The sequence below is a fragment of the Schistocerca nitens genome, chromosome 3, assembly GCF_023898315.1.
Source record: "Schistocerca nitens isolate TAMUIC-IGC-003100 chromosome 3, iqSchNite1.1, whole genome shotgun sequence".
In the NCBI taxonomy this organism is placed as follows: Eukaryota; Metazoa; Arthropoda; class Insecta; order Orthoptera; family Acrididae; genus Schistocerca; species Schistocerca nitens.
The window spans coordinates 993,218,103-993,244,654 of record NC_064616.1 but is presented as its reverse complement, the minus strand read 5'-3'; the positions used below and the strand labels follow the sequence as shown (position 1 = coordinate 993,244,654).

General features: G+C 42.6%; 1 protein-coding gene across 1 annotated transcript in view; it reads right to left on the bottom strand.

The window, feature by feature from the left end:
- LOC126249055 (src substrate cortactin) overlaps positions 1-26,552 on the bottom strand; it is a 139,820-nt gene that overhangs the window by 31,136 nt on the left and 82,132 nt on the right. Inside the window, exons 7-9 of the mRNA XM_049950689.1 lie at positions 8,205-8,326; positions 5,081-5,195; positions 2,616-2,773 (exon numbers count right to left, since the gene is read on the bottom strand). Of these exons, the coding sequence (XP_049806646.1) occupies positions 2,616-2,773; positions 5,081-5,195; positions 8,205-8,326 (395 nt within the window). The remainder of the gene's footprint in view (positions 1-2,615; positions 2,774-5,080; positions 5,196-8,204; positions 8,327-26,552) is intronic.

The following is a 26,552-nucleotide window of genomic DNA, read 5'->3' as shown; positions in this document are numbered from 1 at the left end:
TCCCACCTTGGAGCATAAATACTCACCAAAACCTACCCTACCCACAGTGGACCGCCTTGTCCATCCCTCACAGCATCCAGACTCTGCCTAGCTGGCGTTTTCAGTTTGCTACATCCTTCAAACCTTCCTCCCAACACATCATGAAATCCAGAACTGAAACAACTTGAAACACTGTTTTTAACCTCTGCACAAAAAACCTCAATTCTAGAGACGTTTAACTTCTATTGAAATGCCTCAGCTTCAGCCCCACACCCAAGTTTAACCAAGCTGGGCTTATCAAAGACCTACTTTCTTCCTCCTGATCCCTGCAGTGGACACATTTCTTTGTTACTAACCTAATCCCAAAATAAAACTTTGCCTCTCCCAGTTCATATTCATCCAACAGTGAACCCTCCCTCCCACCTAATCACACCCCGGTCATCTTCCAGGAATTCCGTATCTCCCACTTGGCCTCACCATTGTTCACCAGGTCCCTCCCTAAAGACACTAACCTTTCAGCAGAAGAAAGGACAGCCACACACAAATTCAAGACAGATCCTGACCTAATCATCCTCACTACAGACAAAGTCTCCATCACTGTTGTGATCAATCACAGCGAGACCCAACAGAACGCTTCTGCAACTGTCTGACACCTTCACCTACAAACTTAGTCATAGTGGTCCTATCCCAAACATTAAGCATAACCTCCTATACCTACTTAAAATGTCAGAGCCATCCCAGAACCTCTCCCCTGAGTCCATCTCCCTTCTCAACCAATGACACCCTGAACACCAACCTTCTGCATGCTCCCCAAGTTCTACAAATCCAACAATCCTGGATGACCAATTGTAGCTGGATGTTGCGCTTCTACTGAAAAAATTTTCACTCTACCAAAACCTTCATCCAATTGCCTGAAACCTTGTGTCTCATATCAATGATACTAATCACTTGCTCTACTGACTTTCCACTAACCCCACCCTTTTACCTCCTAGACCCCTACTCACCACTGTTGATGCCACCTTCCTTGACACCAAAACCCCTCATGCTCATGGCCTTCTGACATCAAACCCACAACTCATTCCTCATTAACCTTACCAACTATACCCTCACAAGTGATTACTTCTCCTGCAAATCTGCAGCACAGCCACGGACACTTGCATTGCAACCTCCTGTGCCAACATTTTTAAGGCCATCTAGAGGAAATCTTCCTAGCCTACCAAAACCCCAAGCTCCTTGCCTGCTTCAGGTTAATTGATGATACCTTGATGATTTGAATTCAGGGTCAAGACTTCCTATCTTCATTCCTTTACAACATCAACACTTTCTCTCCCATCTGCTTCACCTGGTCCTTTTCAACCCAATGTGCCACCTTCCTCCCTGCCTCTCCATTGCCTTCCCCCTCTCCGATGGCTCCATCCACACCTCTGTGCATACTAAATCCACTAACTACCAACATTACATGCATTTTGATAGCTGTCACACCGGTTGGCATATATGCAGTGACGAGAACTACCCTGCGCAGAATTCTGAAGGTCTCACGAGGGCCCAAAAACACAGATAATAGCCTCTAAATTAGCCTGCAAACAGGTTTTCCGTGCTATCACCTAACACACCCATAATCCTCCTGCCACTCTTAAGAATCAGCTCCAAGGGAGTGACCCCCTTGTCACCAAATATCACCCTAAACTGGAACAACTGAACCACACATTTCAACTGGGCTCTGGTTAACTACCATCATGCACAGAAATGAGGGACACCTTACCCAGGATCCGCCTCACTCCTCCTAAATTGGTATTCTGTTGATCGCCCAAACTACATAACATCCTGGACCGTCCGTATGCCCCTCTCAGTCCCTTGCCATATAGACAATATCACAGCGAAAGAACCAATTGAAACACCTGTCCAATCCACCCACCCAGCACTTCCTACTCCAGTCCTGTTACAGGATAATCCTATCTCGTCAGAGGTAGAGCCAGCTGTGAAAGTAGCCACATCATATACCAAATCTGCTGCTATCGCTGTACAGCTTTTTATAATCGGTGTGACAACCAACCAGCTGTCCAATAGAATGAATGGCCACAGCCAAACTGTGGCCAAGAACAAAGTTGACCACCCAGTGGCACAACATGCTCGAGTTCAATGGCTGCTCCACAACCCAGGTCATCTAGACCCTTCATTTCACCACCAGTTTTTCTGAACTATGCAGATAGGAGTTATCCTTGCAACACATCCTTCACTCCTGTAACCCTCCTGGATTTAATCTGCATTAAACCACTGTCCCTAAATGCTCTACCCAACAGCTTCCTCCTCTTCCATCCTGCCATGCCTGTCCAATCCACATGTCCACATCACCTTCATTTCCCACCACACCCCACCAGCTCTAGTGCCTGTGTATCACATGCCTAGCCTGTGCACCTGACACCTCTCCCTCGTCCATTTCTAGCCAGCAAACCTGTTGCCTCTCAACCTCTCTCCCTGTCCCCCCCTCTCCCCCCCTCCTTACTCACCCCACCCTTGTCCACCTGCCAAAATGCAATCAGACATAGTGTGTCCACAACTGGCACAATGCAGATACCAATGAATTATTAGGTATCCAAAAAGTAATGTTCAATATTCAATTCTGCACAATTTCTCACCTGTGTTTTCAAAATCTCTGCTTCTCTTCTAATATGGTCTTCAGATTTCACTATTTGGTTACTAGGACTCCAGGGCTCTGCTTCAATATTTTGCTTCAGTTCTTCAATTTTCGCCATGTTTTCGAACTTCTCACGTATGTTGGATGGCCTGAGAGATCCTGCACAGTGCAGAATAAATAGCAAATAAAATGCTTCTAAAGAAGTTTTATTGATTATTAACTTTATCAGGTAAGCAATATTCTTTTGAAGTGATTAATCCAATATGTTGTTACAGTCAACAAATTGCAAAGAATTTTCTGGATGTAAACAAACATTCTACATAATTACAAATATTAATGTGACTGTGTTTCAAGAATTATTATCAACAGAAGACCATCAACCTGCAAATACAGAAATGAGGTATGTGTATTCACACAACTGAATTTTCTATCAGAGGTAGGTACTTTAGAAACAGTAAAAATTTTATGAAAAGCTTTCTTATTTGACTCCTGAACTAACAATTCATCAATGAATGCAGACTGCTGGGTCTTTTTTCTATTCACATTCACAAAAGAATGAAAGTTTAAAATTAAAATACAGAAATGTGCAGCATATCTATAAAACATGCAGCAACACAAGTTCAAGCTGCCTAGCTTGTACATTTTATAAAATTTGACAATATTCAGTATGTCTTACTTATTTCTTCTGCAATCTGATGAGGAGTCTGTCAAAATGGTTAATGTATAGCTGATGTTGATAAATAAAGTGCCATCTAGGCATTCTTTCATTGTTTAGGTGCACCATGATCAGTGTCTTATTTCATTTCAAGACGTCCTCATTTCTGTAATTTAACTCTGATATGCCAGAAAACAATTCGTCGATGTGAGAAAATTCTTCATGAGACCAGACTTTAGTCTACACAAAGAACAAAAATGATTCAGTGTTCATATTATCTATTTTCCTTTATGGGCATGAAACTTGGACCATTGATCTAAATATTGAAAAATGATTTGAGATTTTTGAAATTTATTTGTATTATTGTCTCTTGCATGTTCTTCATTGGGCAAAAAAGTAAAACAAAAAAAACTGCAACATATAATAAAACAAAGAAAGAGACAATGATTGGGACATATAATGAGAGGCAAGAGAGATCAATTATTACAGCTTATTACTGAAGGGAACATAAATGGCAAAAGGTCCATCATAAGAAAGAAAAACTCATGGCCGAAAGACGTTCAAAGATGACATAGTTGCACATTACGAGAAGCTTTCCATTCTGCACTGCCAGTATCAGAGCTATATATGTATAACCAACCTCTGCTGCTGGAAGACTGCACGTTACGAAGAAGAAGATACCTGTACATACACCCCATCGCAGGGTATGCAGTTAATAAAAAGGGCTTATTTTAAAAAATGCTGTATTTTGCATATTTTGTTTCTGATAAGGTTGCAGTAGAACTGAAAATTTTTAATGACAAACTCCTGATTTTTCAAATCTAAGTTCACAGGCTTCCTTGTGGCACAATCCTTTTATTCTGTTGGTTGATTTTGGGGGGGGGGGGGGGGGACCCATCAGACTAGGGAAGGATTAGGAAGGACGTCTACCACATAATACGTTTATTGCACGTATAAAAGGAAACACGTATTTCAGGCCACTGATGATGCTTCCCAAATAAAAGAAGCAAATTGCAAATGGCTATAGACAAACTGCCTTCATTTAGTTGCATAGATGGTACATACCTCCACGAATATGTAGAGAGATAGCCAACAATGATTTATAATTGTGAAGTCAACATGATGTACTACACTGTAAGCTGACACTTACAGATTTTTAAGTAAGCTGTAACCACATGACTTGCACGTAGCCCTTCTTTAACAGCATCAGACAGACTGGCTTGGAGTGAGTGATGCATTTTGTACAGAGAGAAAGACTTTGTCACAACACATTCCCCAACTGCCAGCACTTGGGCACATTCAGTTTCATTCCTGACATTCTCCTGAGTAACTGACTTAAGGTAACTATAACTGCCTTGCTTACGCATGTGTTATTTGTAATGTTTCCTCTATCACATCCATAAGTAAAACCATAATGCTGAACCAGTTGGTACAATGTGTGTACTAACAAGAAAATCAACACAAAATATTCAAAAAATATGCTGAAGCACCCAAAACAGACAGAATCAATAGAATGATGCAAGTGGCTGGTGCATCAATAAGAAAACTCCCACTTGCTCGTGTGCATCTCTTCACCACCCATCCACACAGCTGCATGTCACTCTAATACCATGCAAGATTTAGTCACTATTCTCCAATGTTTACATAAGATGGAAGAGCAGTACACTTCTAAAATAAAACCTGCATGTCTTACAGGTGTAGTCTGAAGTAAAACCAAAGTACTGAAGTACAAATAAAATGTGATAAAGTACAGCACTAATGCTTAATAATAATAATAATAATAATAATAATAATAATAATAAATGACTCACCAACATCTGGTTTCACTTTTTCATAATTTGTTCCTACTTTTTCTGGTTTTGCATTGAAATCATGTGCTGATTTATCAACTCGGTCTGTCTGGAGTCCAAATTTTCCACCAAATCCCTGAAACATTAAAGTAATGTTTCATATGTATTTCTGACACTGATAAAAAAAAATAAACAAAAGAACTAATGTCTGGAATAACTATTTGGCTGGTGCCTGGAGGAAAGAGTGGCTAAGACTTGCAAGCATAATACCAGCTCGAAACATACATGATAATATACCTCTGTGGTATACATAGTTAGAGGTGTTATTTAGTTTCATTTGGACATAACTGATATAGTTTGAGAATATTTGCATAAAAATATTAAAGTTCTGCTTCTTTATTTCACTTTCTTGTGAGAATGCTTTCAAATTTGTTTATAGGTTTAATAATTCACAAGTGAAATTGTAACTCACTATAGAAACTTTTGAAATGTGCCAACAATAGCACAAACTATTTATATATATTAAACACACAACCAGACATATTCTGTGACTACCATTAATATCATAGTAACTATACAGACATTCATCTGAAGTGACAATAGAAAATTTGGGCCATGACCAGAACAAGAATTTGAAGGTCCTACTTTTCACAAGTAGCTGCTGTATCATTAGGCTATCCAAGCATCCCCCCTGGCTCAACCCAATTCTCAATCTCATTTATGTTCTGTGGGAACCACTAGCTGCTTCCATGGATTCATGGATACAGCATGAGATTCCAAATATGACAAATTTAAGTCACAAAGCAATGACTATAGTTACGAAGTAATCTACTTCATGGAATACAAAAGACAAATTTAAATGAAATAATAAATTTTTATTTAAATATGGTTTGAGAGCATAGCTCTCACATATTTATCCTGAAAAACATACTGAGTAATGTGGCAGATTGAGACAAACTGGGAGAGAAACTTCCTTTAAAGATGTTAGGTGTACACCAGCAGTCCAATAAGTTTTGAGACTGGATTAATAAAAAATCAGAGAAAATTTAAGATTGTTGTTTTAATGCTGTAGGTATTCTACATCACCTCCCCACACAATAGTACAACACACAGTATGTTCATACAACCATGTGAAGCTGTCAGGAAAGCCATCCTTCAGGATGATGTTAAACTTGCATGCCATGTTGGCCTGAATATGGATTATGTTATCAAAGTGTTCAACCTTCATGTTAATTTTATTTTTGGGTATAAGAAAAGTCACTCAGTGCCAAACCAGGCATGTATGAAGCATGATTGAGACTAGCACTTGTTTTTACATTAGGAACTGCACTACAACTGCAGCCATGTGATTGGATGTATTGTCTCATGCAGTACAAAGAAATCCCTCCCTTCCACTGTTGCACAACAGATTCCCAATACCAAATAATACCGGGAATTTTCAGTGGTGCCAGTGGAAAAACTCCCTGTGGATAATGCCATGAACACCAAAAAAGACAATGAGCATTGTCTTCACTTTTTATTCTGTCATTCCCACCTTCTTTGGTCTTGGCAATCCATCAAAGGCACATTCTGCACTTTATTCTTTGTGGTAGGTTTGTATTGATAACCTCAAGTCTCATCACTTGCGATAATTTTTTTCCACAACAAAATTGTCCATGTTTTGCTTTGCATTTCAATCAATATGTGGCAAGCTTCCATGTATCGTCCTTTTTGTTCAGGAGACAAGCTGTGTGGGACAAACTTTGCACAGACTTTTCTCTTCTTCAAAACATTGTGCAGAATGTCTTGAGCATTTGATTTAGAGATGTTTGGTTCTTCAGTGATAGCTCTGCATGAGAGATGATGGTCAGTTTGCAAAAGATCATGAATTTTCTCAATATTTCAGTCAGATGAACTTGAGGTGGGACACCCTGAGCTCCCTTTATTCTCGAGTGACACCTATCTTCCTTTAAAATGTTTAAGCCACTCAAACACTCGTGCACAACTTAAACAATTATTGCCATAAGTATTTTTCATTGACTCAAATGTCTCCATGGCTGTAGTAACAAGTAAAACACGTAATCAAATCACTGCTTGTCACGCCACTGTGATTTGTGAAACAACAAAGTCGACTCGCTACAGCCACACATCCACTACTTAACACTTCCTGCTCACAACCGACCAGTCAAATGCACATCTCTTGCTTTCAGCTGCTAGCTCAGGCTGCCACCACAGCTACCGTGCTGACATCAATTACGCATCAGGAATAAAATCTGTCATGGAACTTTTTGGATGGATGTTTTACATGAAGTGAAAGCAGATAATGCTTTATTTGAAAACATCTGTACTGGGCACAAAAAAAATCTATATGCATTTGTACCTATTGTATAAAATTGTAAATGAGAAAAAGCAAAAATCTAAATACATTTTTGGAGGTTTTCACTACATTCCTATTCTCAGTTTAATTTTTGTGCAATGGAAGAATGAATAAATAAAAAAGAAATAGAAATGTTCAGAATGTAACCATACGTACAAATTAATTTGCGACGTGAACGTATAACGATTCGTTCCACATCATTACGATCTATCTGGGTGATTCACGGAATATGTTACTGACTAAACTTAGCTAAACTGAGACAAACATCTTTCATATAAATATCACGATCTTTCCTCAGCAATTACATTGCAACCAGACAGTGCCACAGATTGTACAAGTCTTGTTCTTACGAAAGAATATGTGATTTTCATCGAGTAATGACGGATTAGTGAAATTTCTGATTATCAAAATGATTTATACGCTATATACAAAGAAAAGATATAAACTGAATCGTGTAGAAAGACAACACACTATATTTATTGCAGTGCACGTAGACTCTACCAATTGGAGTTTGACAGTTGCACCAGACTGACAACTGTATATAGGACACGGCTCAGTTCTTACTGAAGTCAGCTGAAAAGAATAAGGGTACACAATGAGACTAATTTAGTGTGAAAGCCATTTTATGTGGCTTACATTGCATCTTTGCAATGCCAAGAAAATGAAAACCTACTGGGCTCCGAGTGAGTTTCTACGCGAATACACGACACGGCTGTGAAAAAGTGATCGGATTTCCAGTCTATCGAAGTTTATGTTAGGCAGTTTATGACTACCAGTTAAGGAATTTACCTGTTTATGATCCGTTTGACTTTCATGTTGATGAAGATTTTCATGATGATCCCAACCAACTGCTGACTTATCTTGCCTGTCAGCTTGGACTCCAAATTTTCCACCAAAACCAACAGCATAATCTAGAAAAATCAGAATCAAAATAAACTGTCACAAATCACAGTTTAGTGTTTTGCAAGTATCAAAGCATCATGGTAAATGAGTCTCTGAATATTCCAAAATGAAAAGAGTAGGATAAAGCACGAGCTTCCTGCACTTACTTCATAATCAAATTAAACAATGAAGGGAGCAATTGCTGTTGTGTTTCAAGTAGTGCAGGTATTTTTGTCTCAAATGACGAAATGTTAGGGACTGTCAAAGGAAGATGCAGCCTAGCACAGTATACGCCAAAGATACCGGCCCCTCACTACAGGTTGCTCTTTAAACAACAAGTTGCCGGTGAGCGACGCGCACTATAGTCCGATACACAAACGACTGTGGTCCGCGAAGGCTGAGGCTCGGACAGGGACTGCAATGTTGCCAAATCCAGTACGTGTGTAGAAAGGCTTTGTACTTGAAGAAAGTGTGTAGCGTGCATTTATGTCTGTCGTTTGCTTATATAGTATTTGTCGCTTACCACCATTCTCAGCGGTGACAACTTGCAACAAAAGGAATGAAAATTCACTAATTAACTCGCTACACTCACGTCTAACACTCGTTCTGGCTACGGCGTTCAGAGCCGAGTGCTCAGAACACTACCGAATGTTCACCGGCTGACGCACAATGTGTGATGTCAGGTGTACAAAATGAATCTAAACTCGACTGCCGTCATTTGCGACTCGTACTAGAATTTTCCACACCGGCAAAAAGTGTGACAATCAAAGTGAAATTTCATGAAAGAGTTGATTTTGATATTACTTCTAAATTCAGTATGTCGTTAACACATATAGTCACAAATAATGGCAGCCCTGCTAGAAAATATATGACAATGTCGATTGGTCGGTTTAAAGGCGGGAGAAGGGACCAAACTACGTGGTCCCTTGTTCCGAATAAAACGAGGCCACAAGTGTGAGAATAAAATGGATGAAACATGTAACACAAAACGGAAAGAAAGGAAAAGCCACAAGAACGAAGGGAAGGTACCGAACACTAAAAGAAACGAAAGAGGACAAGAAAACAGTGGAGAGACCCTAGAAACAGAAGAGAGTAAAACAAGAAAGCAGATTACAGTGGCTGGCCAACCACCAGAATAAAAAGGGAAAGCCAGCCACTCTCAACACATTAAAACCTCCACCCTAAAAGTACTAGGGTGGAGGCCACAGAGGGACAAAGGACACGCGCTAAAACCTGCATAGGAGTATAAAACTCACTCTCACGGATAAAACGTAAAACTAAAGCTGCTGTGCAGGCACTGTTGCCCAACACCGAAGGCAGGGTGCTGGGAAAGTTAAAAGTCTGCCGCAGAGCGGCTAAAAGTAGGCAGTCCGGCAAGAGATGGACGACTATCATTTGGGAGCCAGAGCGACACTGAAGCGGGTCCTCATGACGGAGTTGGTAATCGTGCGTTAGCCACGTAAGGCTAATGCGGAGCCGGCAGAGGACAACTGGTTCCCTGCGAGAGGCCTGCGTGGAAGACTTCCACACATTCACTGTCTCCTTAATGACACGCAGTTCGTCGAGTGTGCTGTTATGCCAGTCCGCATCCCAAAGCCGGAAAACCCTATGGTGTAAGACAGAACGCAGGTCAGCTTCGGAGATGCCTATCTCCAGAATGTGGTTTCTGCATCGCCTGTTTGGCCAGCCTGTCAGCAAGTTCGTTGCCGGGGACTCCGAACTGTCCTGGGGTCCACACAAACACCGTGGAACGGAGGGACTTTTCCAGGGCACAGATGGACTCCTGAATGGACACCACCAGAGGGTAGTGAGGGTAACACTAGTCGATAGCTTGTAGGCTGCTAAATGAGTCAGTACACAGGAGAAATGACTCGCCAGGGCACGAGCGGATGTACTCAAGAGCACGAGATATGGCACCAGCTCTGCAGTGAAAACACTGCAGCCAACTGGCAAGGAGGGCTGCTCAATACATCACCAATAAACATATGTGAAGCCTACGTGACCATCAATCATTGAGCTGTCAGTGTAAACCACTTCAGAGCCCCGTAACACGTCAAGAATTGAGAGGAAGTGACAAAAATGGTTCAAATGGCTCTGAGCACTATGGGACTCAACATCTTAGGTCATAAGTCCCCTAGAACTTAGAACTACTTAAACCTAACTAACCTAAGGACATCACACACACCCATGCCCGAGGCAGGATTCGAACCTGCGACCGTAGCAGTCGCGCGGTTCCGGACTGCGCGCCTAGAACCGCGAGACCACCGCGGCCGGCTAGAGGAAGTGACAGCAGAGAGCGGCAGGGTTAACGGAGTCCTTAGGGCCATGCAAAAGGTCCAGATGAGGCTGTGGCTCAGATGTACACCATGGAGGCATACGTAAACAGACCGCAAGTAGAGGTGGTAAAGGGAAGGACTCCAGTTTGGAGAGAAGGGACTGCATGCGAAACGGAATCGTTAGCCCCGATCTGGGCCGCCGATGCGGGGGATAGACTGCCGTGGGCGGGAAAAGGAGACAGTAATTCAGATGCTCAGGGGAACTATGAATGTGTGCTGTGTAACTGGCGAGCAGTCTGATCTTCAGTGGAGTGACACCAGCCTCCACCAGTACGCGGGTCACTGGTCTCGTCCTAAAAGCTCCTGTTGCTAACTGAGCCTCGCAGTGGTGCACAGGGTCGAGTAAATGCAATGCTGAGGACACTCCCGAACCATAAACCACACTTCCATGGTCAATTCGGGATTGGACAAGGGCTCTGTAGAGCTGCAGCAGCGTAGAGTGATCTGCACCCCAATTAGTGTTGCTCAGGCAACAGAGGGCATTGAGGTGCTGCCACCACTTCTGTTTAGGCCGATGAAGATGAGGGAGCGAAGTCAATTGAGCGTCGAAAATCAGTCCTAGGAACTGATGTCACCACTACAGTGAGTGGATCGTCACTAAGGTAAAGTGCGGGTTCCAGATGAACGGTACGACACTGACAGAAGTGCAAGACACACGACGTTGTGGCTGAAAACTGGAAACCATGGCTAGAGCCCATGACTGTGCCTTGTGGATGGCTCCCTGGAGGCGCCGCTCAGCAACAACAGTACTGGAGCAGCAGCACGAAATGCAGAAGTCGTCTGCACACAGAGAAGGTGAGACGGAGGGCCCGACAGCTGCTGCTAGACCATTAATGGCCACTAAAAATAGAGAGACACTCAATACAGAGCCCTATGGGATTCCATTCTCCTGGATGTGGATGGAACTACAGGAGTCACCAACTTGGACACGGAAAGTATGGAGCAACAGGAAGTTTTGGATACACTCATACAACGTGGCAAGGATATGATGTCGCCAAGTCATGTTGTATGCTTTACGTAAGTCAAAAAAGACAGCAATCAGGTGTTGCTGTCTGGAAAAGGCTGTTCGGATGGCAGACTTGATGGACACAAGATTATCATTGGTAGAGCCGCCCTGACATGGAGCCAGCAAGCCATGTGACTCCAGGAGCCAACCCTACAGCCGACATACCATACGTTCCAGCAGCTTACAAAGAACATTGGTGAGGCTGATGGGCCAATAGCTATCCACATCGAGCGGATTTTTACCGGGTTTGAGCACCAGAATGATGGTGCTCTCCCGCCATTGCGATGGAAAGATGCCATTGCACCAGATCTGGTTGAAGATGACGAGAAGATGTAGTCAGATGAGAGATGTTTAATCATCTGGCTGTGGATGCGATCAGGCCCAGGAGCTGTGTCGGGGCAATGTGCAAGGGCACCGAGGAGCTCCCACTCTGTAAATGGGGTGTTATAGGATTCACTGCAGCGTGTAGTGAATGAGAGAACGTTCCCTTCCAGCCACCGTTTGGGTGTGCAGAAGGCTGGAGGGTAATTCTCTGATGCAGAGGCTCGAGCAAAGTGCTCGGCAATTGTGTTTGCATCGGTAGATAACATGCCATTTATGGTAACACCGGGAATACCTGTTAGGGTCTGGTACCCAAAAACACGTTTGATCTTTGCCCAGACTTGGGAAGGTGACATATGGCCCCCAATGTCGACCAACACTCCTGTGTCCATCTTTTGGTAAGTTGGCAAACGCAAGCACGGAGCCATTTAAAGGCTATGAGGTGCTCCAGGGAAGAGTGCCACTTATGCTGCTGTAGAGCTCGCCGATACTCCTTAATTGCTTCATTGACTTCCGGCGACCACCAAGGGATGCCTTATGCCTCGGGCACCCTAAAGAGGGAGGGATTGCGTTTTCTGCTGCAGAAACAATTGTTGTAGTCACCTCCTCAACCATGACATCGATGTTACCGTGTGGGGGAGATTCAGCAGTGACAGCAGAGGTGAAAGTTCCCCAGTCCACCTCGTTCAAAGCCCATCTGGGCAAGCGTCCGTGTGCCTGACACTGGGGCAGTGACAGGAAGATGGGGAAGTGGTCACTACCACACAGGTCGTCATGTGCTCTCCAGTGGATAGATGGGAGAAGTCCTGGGCTACAAATTGATAAATCAAAGGCTGAGTAACTACCACGAGCCACACTGAAATGTGTGGAGGCCCCAGTATTTAAGAGGCAGAGGTTGAGGTCGAATTACGACAGTAAAGTTTCGACAACTCTGCCTCGGTCAGTAAGCGTGGTACCACCCCACAAGGGGTTATGGGCATTAAAATCTCCCAGAAGTAGGAAAGGTTTATGGAGTTGATCAATCAGTGCAGCTAATACATTCAGGGGTACTGCACCATCTGGAGGAAGATACACAGTGCAGACAGTTATTTCCTTCATCGTCCTTATTCTGACAGCCACAGTTTCAAGAGGGGTTTGAAGGGGCACATGTTCACTACAGACAGAGTTTAAGACATAAACGCAAACTCCACATGACACTCAATTATAGTTGCTACGGTTCCTGTAATATTCCTTATAGCCGCAGAGGGCAGGGGTCTGCATTGCTGGGAACCAGGTTTCCCGGAGGGCAATGCAGATAGCAGGTGTAAAGCTTAACAGTTGCTGTAGCTCAGCCAGCCAGTGGAAAAAACCGCCACAATTCCACTGGAGAATGACATCGTAGACTGGGAAGGCGTGGAAGCTTCAATGAGGAAGTTTACGCCTCAGAGTCACCTGCTGCCACCAATTTATTGTCTGAGCAGTATATATCCATTGTGTCTGAGGGTGTGGTGAGATCTAGGTCCTCAGCGGATGCCAAAACCTCCACCCGATCCTCAGCCCCAGAGTTTGTAGGTAGAAGTGGTGTGGGTTCCACCACAATTTTCTTGGCCTTGGAGGTTTTCTTTTGGCTTCCTCTCGCTATTCCTCGGGTTTCCCTGGCTGGGAGGACTTCACTGGCTCAGTATCCGGGTCTTAGGATGAGCGTGAAGCCCTACGACCAGCTGCTTTTGGGCTCTTCAGCCACTGGCGGGTGTCGTCTTTCCCACTAGCAGAAACCTGGGAAAGGAGTGACCCAAGGGACCCTTTCCTAGAGAGAGAAGCTGAAGAAGACTTACGCTTCTCCGGCTTAGAAGTGGGGACGGACGTCCCTGACGGTTTGGGGGGTGGGGGTTGGGGGGGGGGGTGTAGTCTTCCGGCTCTGAGAGGTGACCTGGGTTGGCGGAGCTGATGGTGCCAGAACTGTTGTAGCAGCAGCATAAGATGATGTCATATGCACAGGATGCAGGCTACTCAGTGTAGGTCAGTCAGTCCAGGGTCTTGTACTCCATGATTTTCCTTTCTTTCTGGAGAATCCTGCAGTCAGACAAGCAAGGCGAATGGTGCTCTCCGCAGTTGACACAGATGGCAGGCAGGGCACATGGAGTATTGGGATGTGACGGGCATCCACAATCTCGGCATGTGACGCGGGAAGACATATGGCCGAACTTCCAGCACTTAAAGCACCGCATCGGGGGAGGGATATAGGGCTTTACATCACACCGGTAGACCGTCACCTTGACCTTCTTGGGTAATGCATCACCCTCAAAGGCCAAGATGAAGGCACCGGTGGCAACCTGATTATCCTTCGGACCCCGGTGGACACACTGGACGTGATGTACACCTCGCCGCTCTAAATTGGTGTGCAGCTCATCATCGGACTGCAAAAGAAGGTCTCTGTGAAATATGATACCCTGGACCATATTTAAGCTCTTATGAGGCGTGACGGTTACAGAAACATCCCCCAGCTTGTCACAAGCGAGTAACTCCCGTGACTGGGCAGAGGATGCTGTTTTGATCGAGGCTGACCCAGATCTCATTTTGGACAAGCCCTCCACCTCCCCGAACTTGTCCTCTAAATGCTCTACAAAAAACTGAGGCTTCATCGTCATGAAAGATTCCCCACCATCTCTCGAACATACAAGGTACCAGGGTGAGTAAGATCCGCTGCCATCCTTAGCCTGACGTTCCTCCCATGGTGTGGCCTGGGAGGGGAACGATTTGGGGTCGTACTTCTGTGCGTTGAATTGAGCTCGTGATCGCTTAGAGGCTGCTGATGTTTCACCACCAGCAAGAGATGATGGACTACGCTTCATCACGTATCATCTGCCCTGTTGCCACCCACTCCAACCAGGGGCCCTCCCCACGGGCGCCACCCAGCCGCAGCAAAGGCCACCTGGCAGGATAGCCATTGCCGGGAGTCCCGATGCCCCTGGGGGATGGGCATCTACCCCTCGGCATACGTGGGGAGTTAACGGTGCAGGCATCAGCAGACCGATCCCTGTGTGGTCAGGGGGCTACAACCAACAGGGTACACGGCGGCCCCACCACAACGGACTGGCTACCGTGCTGGATATCAGGTGCAAAGAAGTCCACGGTCATCATCGACACAGAAATCACACTGCATAGTGCATGGTGGAAAACGCACTCAGGAAGGTGTCCTCGCCCAAGAGATGGAGAATGGGCTGGACTGCAATGCGACGACAAGAATGTGGGCTAAAGATCTCAATGCACGATGGACACGATGCACCTTGTAAGGCGCCCTTCCACAATTGGCTCGCTCTTTGGAAAAATTTTGAAGAATGGAGGTCAAACCCTACAGGGGACCATCACATAAAGGCCGATATGTGTGAAACTCCTTTTAGTTGCCACATACGACAGGCAGGAACACCTCGGGCCGTTTCTAACCCCCGGACCTGCAGGGGGGTGACAATGTAAATATAGTAAAAGTAACTGTATGTGTTGTTCACTTATTATGACAACATATTTCATACTAACATCTGGGTTGAATTTATTTTAAGCCATAAATATCAAAAGATACAATAATTCAAGTATAATGGACACGATACAATGGGAGGTGCAATGCCCCAAGCACCTTCTCGCCTTATAAAATTGGATACACCTGCTCTTAAGATTAATATGCATGCCATTTACTGGTCACTAGTGTACTAGGAAATATTATTATTATGCTCATAGTGGTTATGTAATGAAGGCTGACAACAGCAATAATGACAGCCAAGCCAAATATTTGTTCTCCTCACGGTAGAAAGTCACAGAAATATTTGTACACAGTCAGGAGTTATTCAAAGAGACATGCCAATTACATTACAAAAATCTAAAAACATAGGCCACATTTGTAATGAATCTTGAAAATATTGTGCTATTATCCTGCAATGTGGCAGTTTCTTTAGAAATCATAATAAAAAAAAATGGGCCGTAGGTGGAAGTATAAAGATGGTTGCTCCACTTGAGACTGGCACCAAACAAGTTTCTGTTATTTACTGTCAGACCAACATACAAGTAAAACAAATTACAATTAATAAAAGAATTAAGATCCAATATACTGGTGAAGATCATTCATTACAGCAAGTGTAAGAACAGAGTAGACCATTCAAAATTGGTTTGGATGACAAACACATCAGACTGTGACTCCAGAGAAGACTTTCAAGTGACAACACAGTTTGAGTGGCACTGAATAAAAATTTATAAAATATAACCCTTCACTGCGTTGCTTTGCAGATATGCAAAGCAAAGTTTCAACTAGCTTTTTGCCATTGTTCTTGAAGTTTAACGATTGAAACTGCTTTGCTGATGTGCTATGTTGTATTATGACGGTAACTGATAAGATTCTGCCACTGGAATGCGCTACTGAGTGTATGACGCGACAATGTGTGATGCTGTGAGTACCATTGTAAGTCAGGCTGACATTGCTTTCTTTCGGTGGTGATTATTAGTAGTTGAATGGAAGAACACGTGAATGCAAAAAAATTGTAGTGCTTCTAAAACCATTGGAGAGTATTCTGCTCCGTTCATCTTGTATTTCTGCTAGTAAATATGTGAGTAGTATACAAATCAATTTCGTTTGCATATGGGCAGTAGTGCGTAATAATACTTCTATCCACAATCGAACGATGAGAAAGTAGTGTTTCCTTCTTTCTGCTTTTTTCTAGTTTATTGTGATGGTTCAAGTGCTGTAATGGAGTCATTCTCGTATTTCGACGATGGACGGCGTAAAGTGATGATGTATGAAGAATTCGTGGCCCTAGAATGCCCTTCTGGCAGTGAAGATGAGTTAGAATTTGACGATTCAGATGAAGACCCGACAATAAACGTAAATGATCTGGAATCTGCAGATAGTTATAGCGAGCCTGAGGCTACTGTAGTTAATACACATAATTCAAATAATTATTGTTTGAAGGATGATGATAATGAAGCTGTTGCTGATGCACAGGTACCACAAGCTTCTGAAAAACACCAAAAGGTTCAGAAAAATTGAATCATCTGGAAAAAACAAAGTGCTTCCTTTGGAAATGATAAATAAATTTATATTCAAAGGAAAGTCCTCACTGCCACAGTCAGTGCTAGAGTTGTCCACACCATATCAGTTTTTTAAATATTTTTTTAATGATGAATTAATGGCAAAAATTGTTGATGAAACTAATCTTTACAGCACACAAAAAAATCCAAACAAACCATTTAATTGCAATATTCATGACATTCATAAACTTATAGGCATATGTATTATTAGTTCTTCAGCTCCATCTACTGCTGTTCGAGATCTCTGGAATGATGTTATTGGTGTTGAGGTAGTAAAACAGACAATGTCTCGGAGATACTTTGAGTGTCTGATGGCCACTCCGCATTTCAATGACAATACAAAGCGGCCAGACCCTGAGAGTCAAGATCATGACAAATTGTACAAAATCAAACCTATAATTGATCATAGGAATAAAAAATGGCTTTTGATTCCAATGAGTGAGCGTTTGTCAGTTGCTGAACAAATCTGTGCAACCAAAGCAAGGCACCACATGAAGGTTTATATGAAAGACAAACCACATAAATGGGGGTATAAACTATTTGTTTTGTGTGGGGATATGGGGTTTACACACAAAATTGAAATCTACAGTGGGCAAGAAAATAATCCAAAATTCAGGTTAGATAATGAACCAGATATTGGAACATCTGGAAACGTTGTGGTTCACCTCATAAGGGAAGTTCCAAGCCATCAGAATTACAAGATCTACTTTGACAGATATTATACCTCTATGGATCTAGTTGTATACCTTTTAAAACTTGGGATCCAGAGTGTAGGAACAATACAAAGGAATAGGATAGCAAATTGCAAATTTGAAAAGGAACTGAAGAAAGAAGTAAGTGGCTATTCTGAGGAATGCATCACTACTGTTGACAATGTGGACATTTCCTTTGTTTTGTATAAAGATAATAATATTGTCTGTTTCCTGTATACATTTGTTGGTGAGCTGCCAAAATCTGAAGTGACAAGATTTGACAGAAAGAGGAGAGGGCACAGAATGGGGCAGTGTCCAGCTGTTGTATCTGTTTACAACTCACATATGGAAAATGTAGATTTCTTGGATAGCAACATTGGAAGATGTCATATAAAAATTAGATCCAAACGCAGGTATTTACGTTTGTTTTTCCATCTGATTGATATAATTGTAATAAATTCGTGGATTCTGTACAGAAGGGTACTAATGGAAAAAAAAAAAACAAACAGCAGCAAACATGTCAATGCATCAGAAGAAATTTAGAACTGAATTGGCTCAAAAACCAAGGTAGACCAGCTAGCACAGATACAATAGAGATAAACAGGATGAGATATAAGGGATCATCATTACCTCCAAAGGAAGTAAGGTTAGATCCTTATGATCACTGGCCAGTGTGGAATAAGAAGAGAACAACATGCAAATGCCCTAACTGAAAAAGGCTATACCTTTATCATGTGTGAAAAGTGCAAAATGAATTTATGTTTAAATAAAGACAAAAACTGCTTTCTTGCATTCCATAGTGATTAAGACATGTGTCTTTCATTAATTTTCGAATATGTCATTAATTCTTTCATATCTGTTGTTAATTTGACATGAAAAAACTATATTTTACAGTTAATAATCTTTCTGTGTGAAAAACTTCACACAGTTTTGCATATGTGCAAAGTGTCACTTATGAGTGTATATGATAAGTTTCCCACAGTTTTGCATAAATGCAAACTGAATAAAAATAAATTTTTTTCTGACTTAAAAACATCTTATTTTTTTCAACATTTTTCCTGACATCCTTGAACAATTTGAAATACCACACACACACACACACACACATATATATAATAGAGGGAAACATTCCACGTAGGAAAAATATATCTAAAAACAAAGATGATGTGACTTACCAAATGAAAGTGCTGGCAGGTCGACAGACACACAAACAAACACAAACATACACACAAAATTCAAGCTTTCGCAACAAACTGTTGCCTCCTCAGGAAAGAGGGAAGGAGAGGGAAAGACGAAAGGATGTGGGTTTTAATGGAGAGGGTAAGGAGTCATTCCAATCCCGGGAGCAGAAAGACTTACCCTAGGGGGAAAAAAGGACGGGTATACACTCGTGCGCGCGCGCGCGCACACACACACACACACACACACACACACACACACACACACACACATATCCATCCACACATATACAGACACAAGCTTGTGTCTGTATATGTGTGGATGGATATATGTGTGTGTGTGTGTGTGTGTGTGTGTGTGTGTGTGTGTGTGTGTGTGTGTGCGCGCGCGCGAGTGTATACCCGTCCTTTTTTCCCCCTAAGGTAAGTCTTTCCGCTCCCGGGACTGGAATGACTCCTTACCCTCTCCCATAAAACCCACATCCTTTCGTCCTTCCCTCTCCTTCCCTCTTTCCTGATGAGGCAACAGTTTGTTGCGAAAGCTTGAATTTTGTGTGTATGTTTGTGTTTGTTTGTGTGTCTGTCGACCTGGCAGCACTTTCATTTGGTAAGCCACATCATCTTTGTTTTATACAGGGTGTTACAAAAAGGTACGGCAAAACTTTCAGGAAACATTCCTCACACACAAAGAAAGAAAATATGTTATGTGGACATGTGTCCAGAAAAGTTTATCTTCCATGTTAGAGCTCATTTTATTACTTCTCTTCAAATCACATTAATCATGGAATGGAAAGACACAGCAACAGAACGTACCAGCGTGACTTCAAACATTTTGTTACAGTAAATGTTCAAAATGTCCTCCGTTAGCGAGGATACATGCATCCACCCTCCGTCGCATGGAATCCCTGATATGCTGATGCATCCCTAGAGAATGGCGTATTGTATCACAGCCGTTCACAATACGAGCACGAAGAGTCTCTACATTTGGTACCGGGGTTGTGTAGACAAGAGCTTTCAAATGCCCCCATAAATGAAAGTCAAGAGGGTTGAGGTCAAGAGAGCGTGGAGGCCATGGAATTGGTCCGCCTCTACCAATCCATCGGTCACCGAATCTGTTGTTGAGAAGCGTACGAACACTTCGACTGAAATGTGCAGGAGCTCCATCGTGCATGAACCACATGTTGGGTCGTACTTGTAAGGGCACATGTTCTAGCAGCACAGGTAGAGTATCCTGTATGAAATCAAGATAACGTGCTCCATTGAGCATAGGTGGAAGAACATCGGGCCCAATCAAGACGTCACCAACAATGCCTGCCCAAACATTCACAGAAAATCTGTGTTGATGACGTGATTGCACAATTGTGTGCGGATTCTCGTCAGCCCACACATATTGATTGTGAAAATTTAGAATTTGATCATCAGAATCGAGGAAGTACAGTACATACTGATGAAACTAAAATGAGCTCTAACATGGAAAGTAAGCGTTTCCGGACACACGTCCACATAACATCTTTTCTTTATTTGTGTGTGAGGAATATTTCCTGAAAGTTTGGCCATACCTTTTTGTAACACCCTGTATATACACTTCTAAAAAAAGTGTGTAATGAAGGGTTAAGTTTTACTTATTGTATTGCTCATCATGTGCTCCGCTTCCAGAATGTTCCAGCCAAATGTGTGTCATTCAACTGAACTGAAAGTTTGTGTAGAATTTATTTTACACTCTGAACAAGAATCGAGCGGCTTCTTTGCAAGGGTCACAACTAAGAATGGCACACAGATCTTTCAGCAACCACATCAGATGTGCCAATGGATGATACAGATGTATAGGTGTCTGTAACATTGCACATATGTGGGGAAGTCATTTGCAGCAGAAACATGGCTGATATGACAGGCCAGTTACACGAGCGTCTGTAATGGGCCAAATATAAGGCCACCCATCAGCCATATCTGCCTCAGTTACTGTTACCCAACTCAGCTCTGCCCGTGGACTCTGCAACCCCACAGCTGTGTACTGCCTATATGTATCATGAAATTGTAGTTTCCATCACTGTTAGTCTATACAGAACTTTGATTATGAAATACGTGACTGACAGTTTACATTGTTGTTACAGAAGTTCTTTAGGTTCAATAAATACTGTAGCCTAACACAAGGGTTAGAACATAAATGTGCAGATGAGGAGCCTGCAATTTTGCTTCACAGTGTGCTATATTTCCATGCAAGTGATATTAAATATCCAGATCGCAAATGAGTATTTGCTGTCTACAAATCCTTAGTTATATTCCTTGGTTCAAAAGTTAGCCCTGCTGTCCATTCCATCAGAGTTACCGTTGTCTGACATACTCTCTTTATTGTCTGAGCATTTTCCCATTAAAATGCACGTGGTAGCAGCAAGGCTAAAATTCTTTCAACGTCACAAGAAAGACACTGTAGTTAAGCAGCTTGGTTGTGAAAATTCAGACATAAATATGGTAAATCACTAGCAGAGAGTTAAAATTCACAATGCAGCGCTTCACTTCGTTCCCAATACGGAGATCCGCATGCAAGCCTTACGACAACTGAAAGTCTCATCGGTCGAAGTGCTGCCAATTGCGCATGTATTTTAAATATAACAAGAAGTGCAACAAACTTTTTAGGCAGATTTTGACATTTCACAGGTGGCCCAGATAGTAGTGGTATAGTACAGTGGGTTTCCGTCACAGACTCTAACATGGTAAACAAGTTCTGCTCAGCAGTGTCCACACATCTGCATTCTCTGCAATCCCAGAGTAGTACCAGGTTTTGTTCGTGGCAATATATTTTATTTCCCAGTTGCCCTGACTGTTTTTCCTTGCATCCTAAGCTTTAGAAACCCTACATTATGAGGATGAATGTTATAAGTGTTTATGTGAATGTCTCATTGCAGACATGTGTCGTAGCGAGCTGGGCACCAGGCAGTGTAACTGTACAATTCAAAGTGTGCAGAGCATGTTATGTTCCGTTCACTTACTGCTGACTGTGTTTGTACCACACAGCTGGTAGAGTGTTGTGTGCTCATCATGTTCTAGAACATGTCTTCAGTGTCGAGTAAGATAATTAGACTTTTTGAGTCATGATATCGACATAATTCTGTGAGAACATTATGAAGTTATTTGGTGAATTTTCAGTGTTACCTGACGATGTTCATTGAACAAAACCAATTGTGAAATAATAAACATATCTAACTATAGATGTGACGGTTCTTATTAATATAAATCAGCTGTGGAGCACCAAATGATCGAGATTATTTCAAATTAATAATACTTCCGGAAGTGATCAGGTGCTGGTGCCACATAAAGTTTTGTTACACACAACAGCACGAAACATCCCAGTGGCTATTCTTTTTTATACCAGTGCATCAGTTTCAATGATACACCAGCTGACGTACTTAAGTGTGAGTGCTCCCTCGTTCAGTTCAATGCAGTGCAGTGCAGTACAATCAAAACTGCTGTTGTACGGCCACTTATAATATGTGTATAACTAATGGCCACTTATAATCTGGTGTCTCGAACAGTGTAATTTTTTATTGTGGTGTATCCATTGGTGGAGAATATACTTGGCCTTGATGCATATGCTGCTGTAAGATTTTCATTACATTATGCTATATGTTCCCTCAGCTTGACAGTACCTCATGCTGGCATTGATATGCTTCATACAAAATTTGTGCCACTGTTTGAAGCTGGTTTGAGGAAACTAGTTGAATTTCAGGCTCACATTGTCTTAAAGCCTACAACAAGTCTGAGATTTTGCAAAGCCTGCTCATTTCCACCGGCCATTAAGAATAAGGTTAAGATTAAATTGGACAGTCTAAAACAACAACAACTTCCGTCCACCATTTACTACAGTCAGTGGGCTTCGAAATTAGTGGTGGTTAGCAAACATGGGGGCTCTCTTTGACAGGAGGAGGACTTGAAGCACACCATTAATGCTCAGGTGGACACTGACTCTTATTCTTGCTTTTTCGGGTGAGCTCTTTCTTAAACTTTCAAGATGTAAATTATTCTCCAAAATCTATCTCACATATGCCTATTTTCAGTTGCGTTTTGATGAAAACTCTCATAAGATATTAAATATGAGTTGTTGAAAAGGAACACTTGCTTCAATTAGTTTCTAGATCTGAAGATGGTCTACACTGGCCGAAATTGGTCATCAAAAGTAAATAACATTGTGATCAAGATTGTGTTATTCAAATAATTTGATATTAGTCTTCAAAATGCTGTTCAGACTATATCAGTATAACATATTGCCTTTGGTGTGGCAAGTGCTCCCATCACATTCCAGAAGTTTCTTGAACAGACTATTGCTGGAATTTCATATTGTGTAAATTACACTGGTCATACAGCAGACAAATATTTGCACAATCTTCATCTGGTTTTTGCGTGCCTTGCACAGAAAGGCCTGAAGTATAACTTTTCCAAATGTGGCTTCTTTAAGCCGTGGGTTACTTAGGTTATATCCTCAGTGAAGAGGGTCGTTGGCCCACAACAGAATACGTAGAGCCTATTCAGAATAGGCCTGTGCCTAAACCGATTAACGACCTTCTACTTCTATATCCATACTTCTCAAGCTAACTTCCAGTTTACATTATTATCTTCAGGAATTTCTCGGAAAAATGAATTACTACGCACAATTTATTCCCCAAGCAGCCTCCATAGCCCATTTGCTAAATAGTTTCCTTAAAAAGAAAGCACCTTTCAATGGGCCGAACAATGCACCAGAGCTTTTCGGAAGCTAAAATGAGCCCTACAATTTCTACCTGACCTTTTGACTTACCAGCCCAATTTGCAAATGGCCTTGTCCAAATATGCACCCCCATATGGCATCAGGGCAGTTCTCTCTCATACGTTATGAAGTTGGAACAGAGAGACTAATCACATTTAAGTTGTAGACATTTATTCCAGCTCAGGAGTATTATTCTCGGCCTGAAAAAGAAGCAGTGGCCATTATTTTAGATGTCCCAAGGTTAAATGACCTGAGCATATGGAACACTGCCTTCATTGATATACCATGTAATTGAATAATGTTAAGCATTCTATTCATTATCACACTTTTCCTCTGCATTATAATGCACTACCTCACCTTCTGGAAGGTCTGGATCTTAAATTTGAATACCTGGATAAAGTTTTTTTTTTTTTCAGTTAGACGACCAAATGGAGAAGTCGCTTGATGACTTGCCTATAAATTCCCAGGACATTGCTACATCATCTTAGCATGATCTGCTTCTTTAACAGGTCCTGCAATACCTCCGATTGGGTTGGCCTCCCAAGCTTTCCAGTGCAGATCCACTTAGTCTTTTTTTCCCATTGGTGTCACCAACTTCAAATTTGGTACAGTGTAGTGCTCCTTACAGAAGATAATAAACAGTGCCAGGTTGTAGTACCATCCTCTCTGCAACTTCGGGTGCTTCAGTTCACACATCAATCCCAATGAGGAATTTATAGGATGAAGCAACTGGTATGTCAATATATCTACTGCCCCTGTGTGGACAATGACGCTGCATGGGTGGCGCAACAGGGTACCATTTGCAGGCATACCAAATGGCCCCATCCCAGTTATTTCCACCAAGTGCTGCACAAAGGCAGTCAAGAGACGGGAGATTATGCCAATTTTGTGAGACTTTTCCTGGAATTCATATGGTTAAACATCACGGTCTCCTCCCATTTCCTCTATGTTGTCCTCCACCAACTGACAACTACATTGGCCACAGTGAGAGCCTCGAAAAGAATCTTGACAACAGACAGTGCACCTCACATGTTAGTGACCAACAACTTCACCAACTAACAGCAGGTGATTTCAAAAGGTTTTGCACCTGCAAAGGTATTAAACACCTTATCAGCAGTTTGTACCTTTAAGGAAAAAAATCTTAGAGCTTTAGGGGTGGTTAATTCGGCTTCAGAGCTAAACTCCTTGCCAAATTTAGCATGCTGGCCTCACATTTGGGGAACGACTGTTCAAATACCCATCTGGCCAAACAGCTTCAGGTTTTCTGTGATTTTACAAACCAGTTTTCTTCTCATGTTTCTGTAATCTGAGCCTGTGCTCCACCTCTCATAACCTCACTGTTGAATCTAGCTTCTTACAGGCCCACACCCATCAATGGTGCAAGACTGACAGAACTCATTCATGGGCACCTCACAGGATGTTTGTCAATCACTTATATCCACCACTGGAACAAGAAGCCAGCACAGCCATGCCATTGTGTGTGAGAGCCCTAGTGTGGGCTCACACATTTAGCTGGAATCCAAAGTGGATCCGGGGTTCATGGTGAAACAGGGACATCAGGCAATACTGGTGGCTACAAAATCTGGGATGCTGCATCATCACTGCAATCAACTCCAGTTGCGGCATTCTGGTCAATGGCCTCCTGCAGCAATGAGTCCATCTTGGACACCACCACAGCTAAGTCATAGGTCTCAGAGGATGGCTGCCCGGTCTACGTCTACATCCATACTCCGCAAGCCACCTGACGGTGTGTGGCGGAGGGTACCCTGAGTACCTCTATCGGTTCTCCCTGCTATTCCAGTCTCGTATTGTTCGTGGAAAGAAGGATTGTCTGTATGCTTCTGTGTGGGCTCTAATCTCTGCGATTTTATCCTCATGGTCTCTTCGCGAGATATACGTAGGAGGGAGCAATATACTGCTGGACTCTTCGATGAAGGTATGTTCTCGAAACTTAAACAAAAGCCCGTACCGGGCTACTGAGCGTCTCTCCTGCAGAGTCTTCCACTGGAGTTTATCTATCATCTCCGTAACGCTTTCGCGATTACTAAATGATCCTGTAACGAAGCGCGCTGCTCTCCGTTGGATCTTCTCTCTCTCTCTTCTATCAACCCTTGCAAGCTGTGAGATATGGTCATGGACATCAATTCGACTTCACCAATGTCGAATACTAACCCCACCTTATCCCACAGGGGTGTCTCTGCTTGTAGAAATCTCTGGTTCTACACAAGAAGTTCGGATCCACCATCAGCATCGTTGGCAGCCCCAAACATCTCCCTGGAGTGACACTGTCCACCTCTCACCTGCTTCCATGTCGTCCACCCCCACACCAGCTGGGCAGGTGCTGCCCTACATGCTGTTTCAAGGGGGGGAGGGATTTAGTAATCCTGCTGAACATGAACATGGATTACACAGATGTATTGATATATGTACTATTGCACAGGTTTGGCAAGGGTGCCTGCGGCAGAAACCAGTCTGATATCACAGGCCCGTCACAAGAGCAAATGTAGTGGCCAAATAAAAGGCTGTCTGATGGTAGTCTCTGCCTCAGTTACTGTTATCCCACTTGCCTCTACCGATGTACTCTAAAATGTTGTGACTGTTTACTATGTGTTTAGTGCTAAGTAACCTGTACATGTGGTTTTGCATGACCACTAGGCTATGAAACATTCATTATGAAATACATGTTATCCAGATTAGTCAAGCTTGTGTTTTATTTTACTACCCCAGAATAATCTCATAATAATTTCTGTTTGTGACTTAAATGAATATTGTGCCAAAAACTATTACTATTTGGTTCATGGACTAATTGACAATTTACGTTGTTGTTGCAAAATTTCTTTACCTTCAGTAAACACTGCGGCCCACAGTGAGGGTTACAACAGCTATACTGTCACCAACAAACAACAGCAAATAAGTAAGATACTGGGCCCTC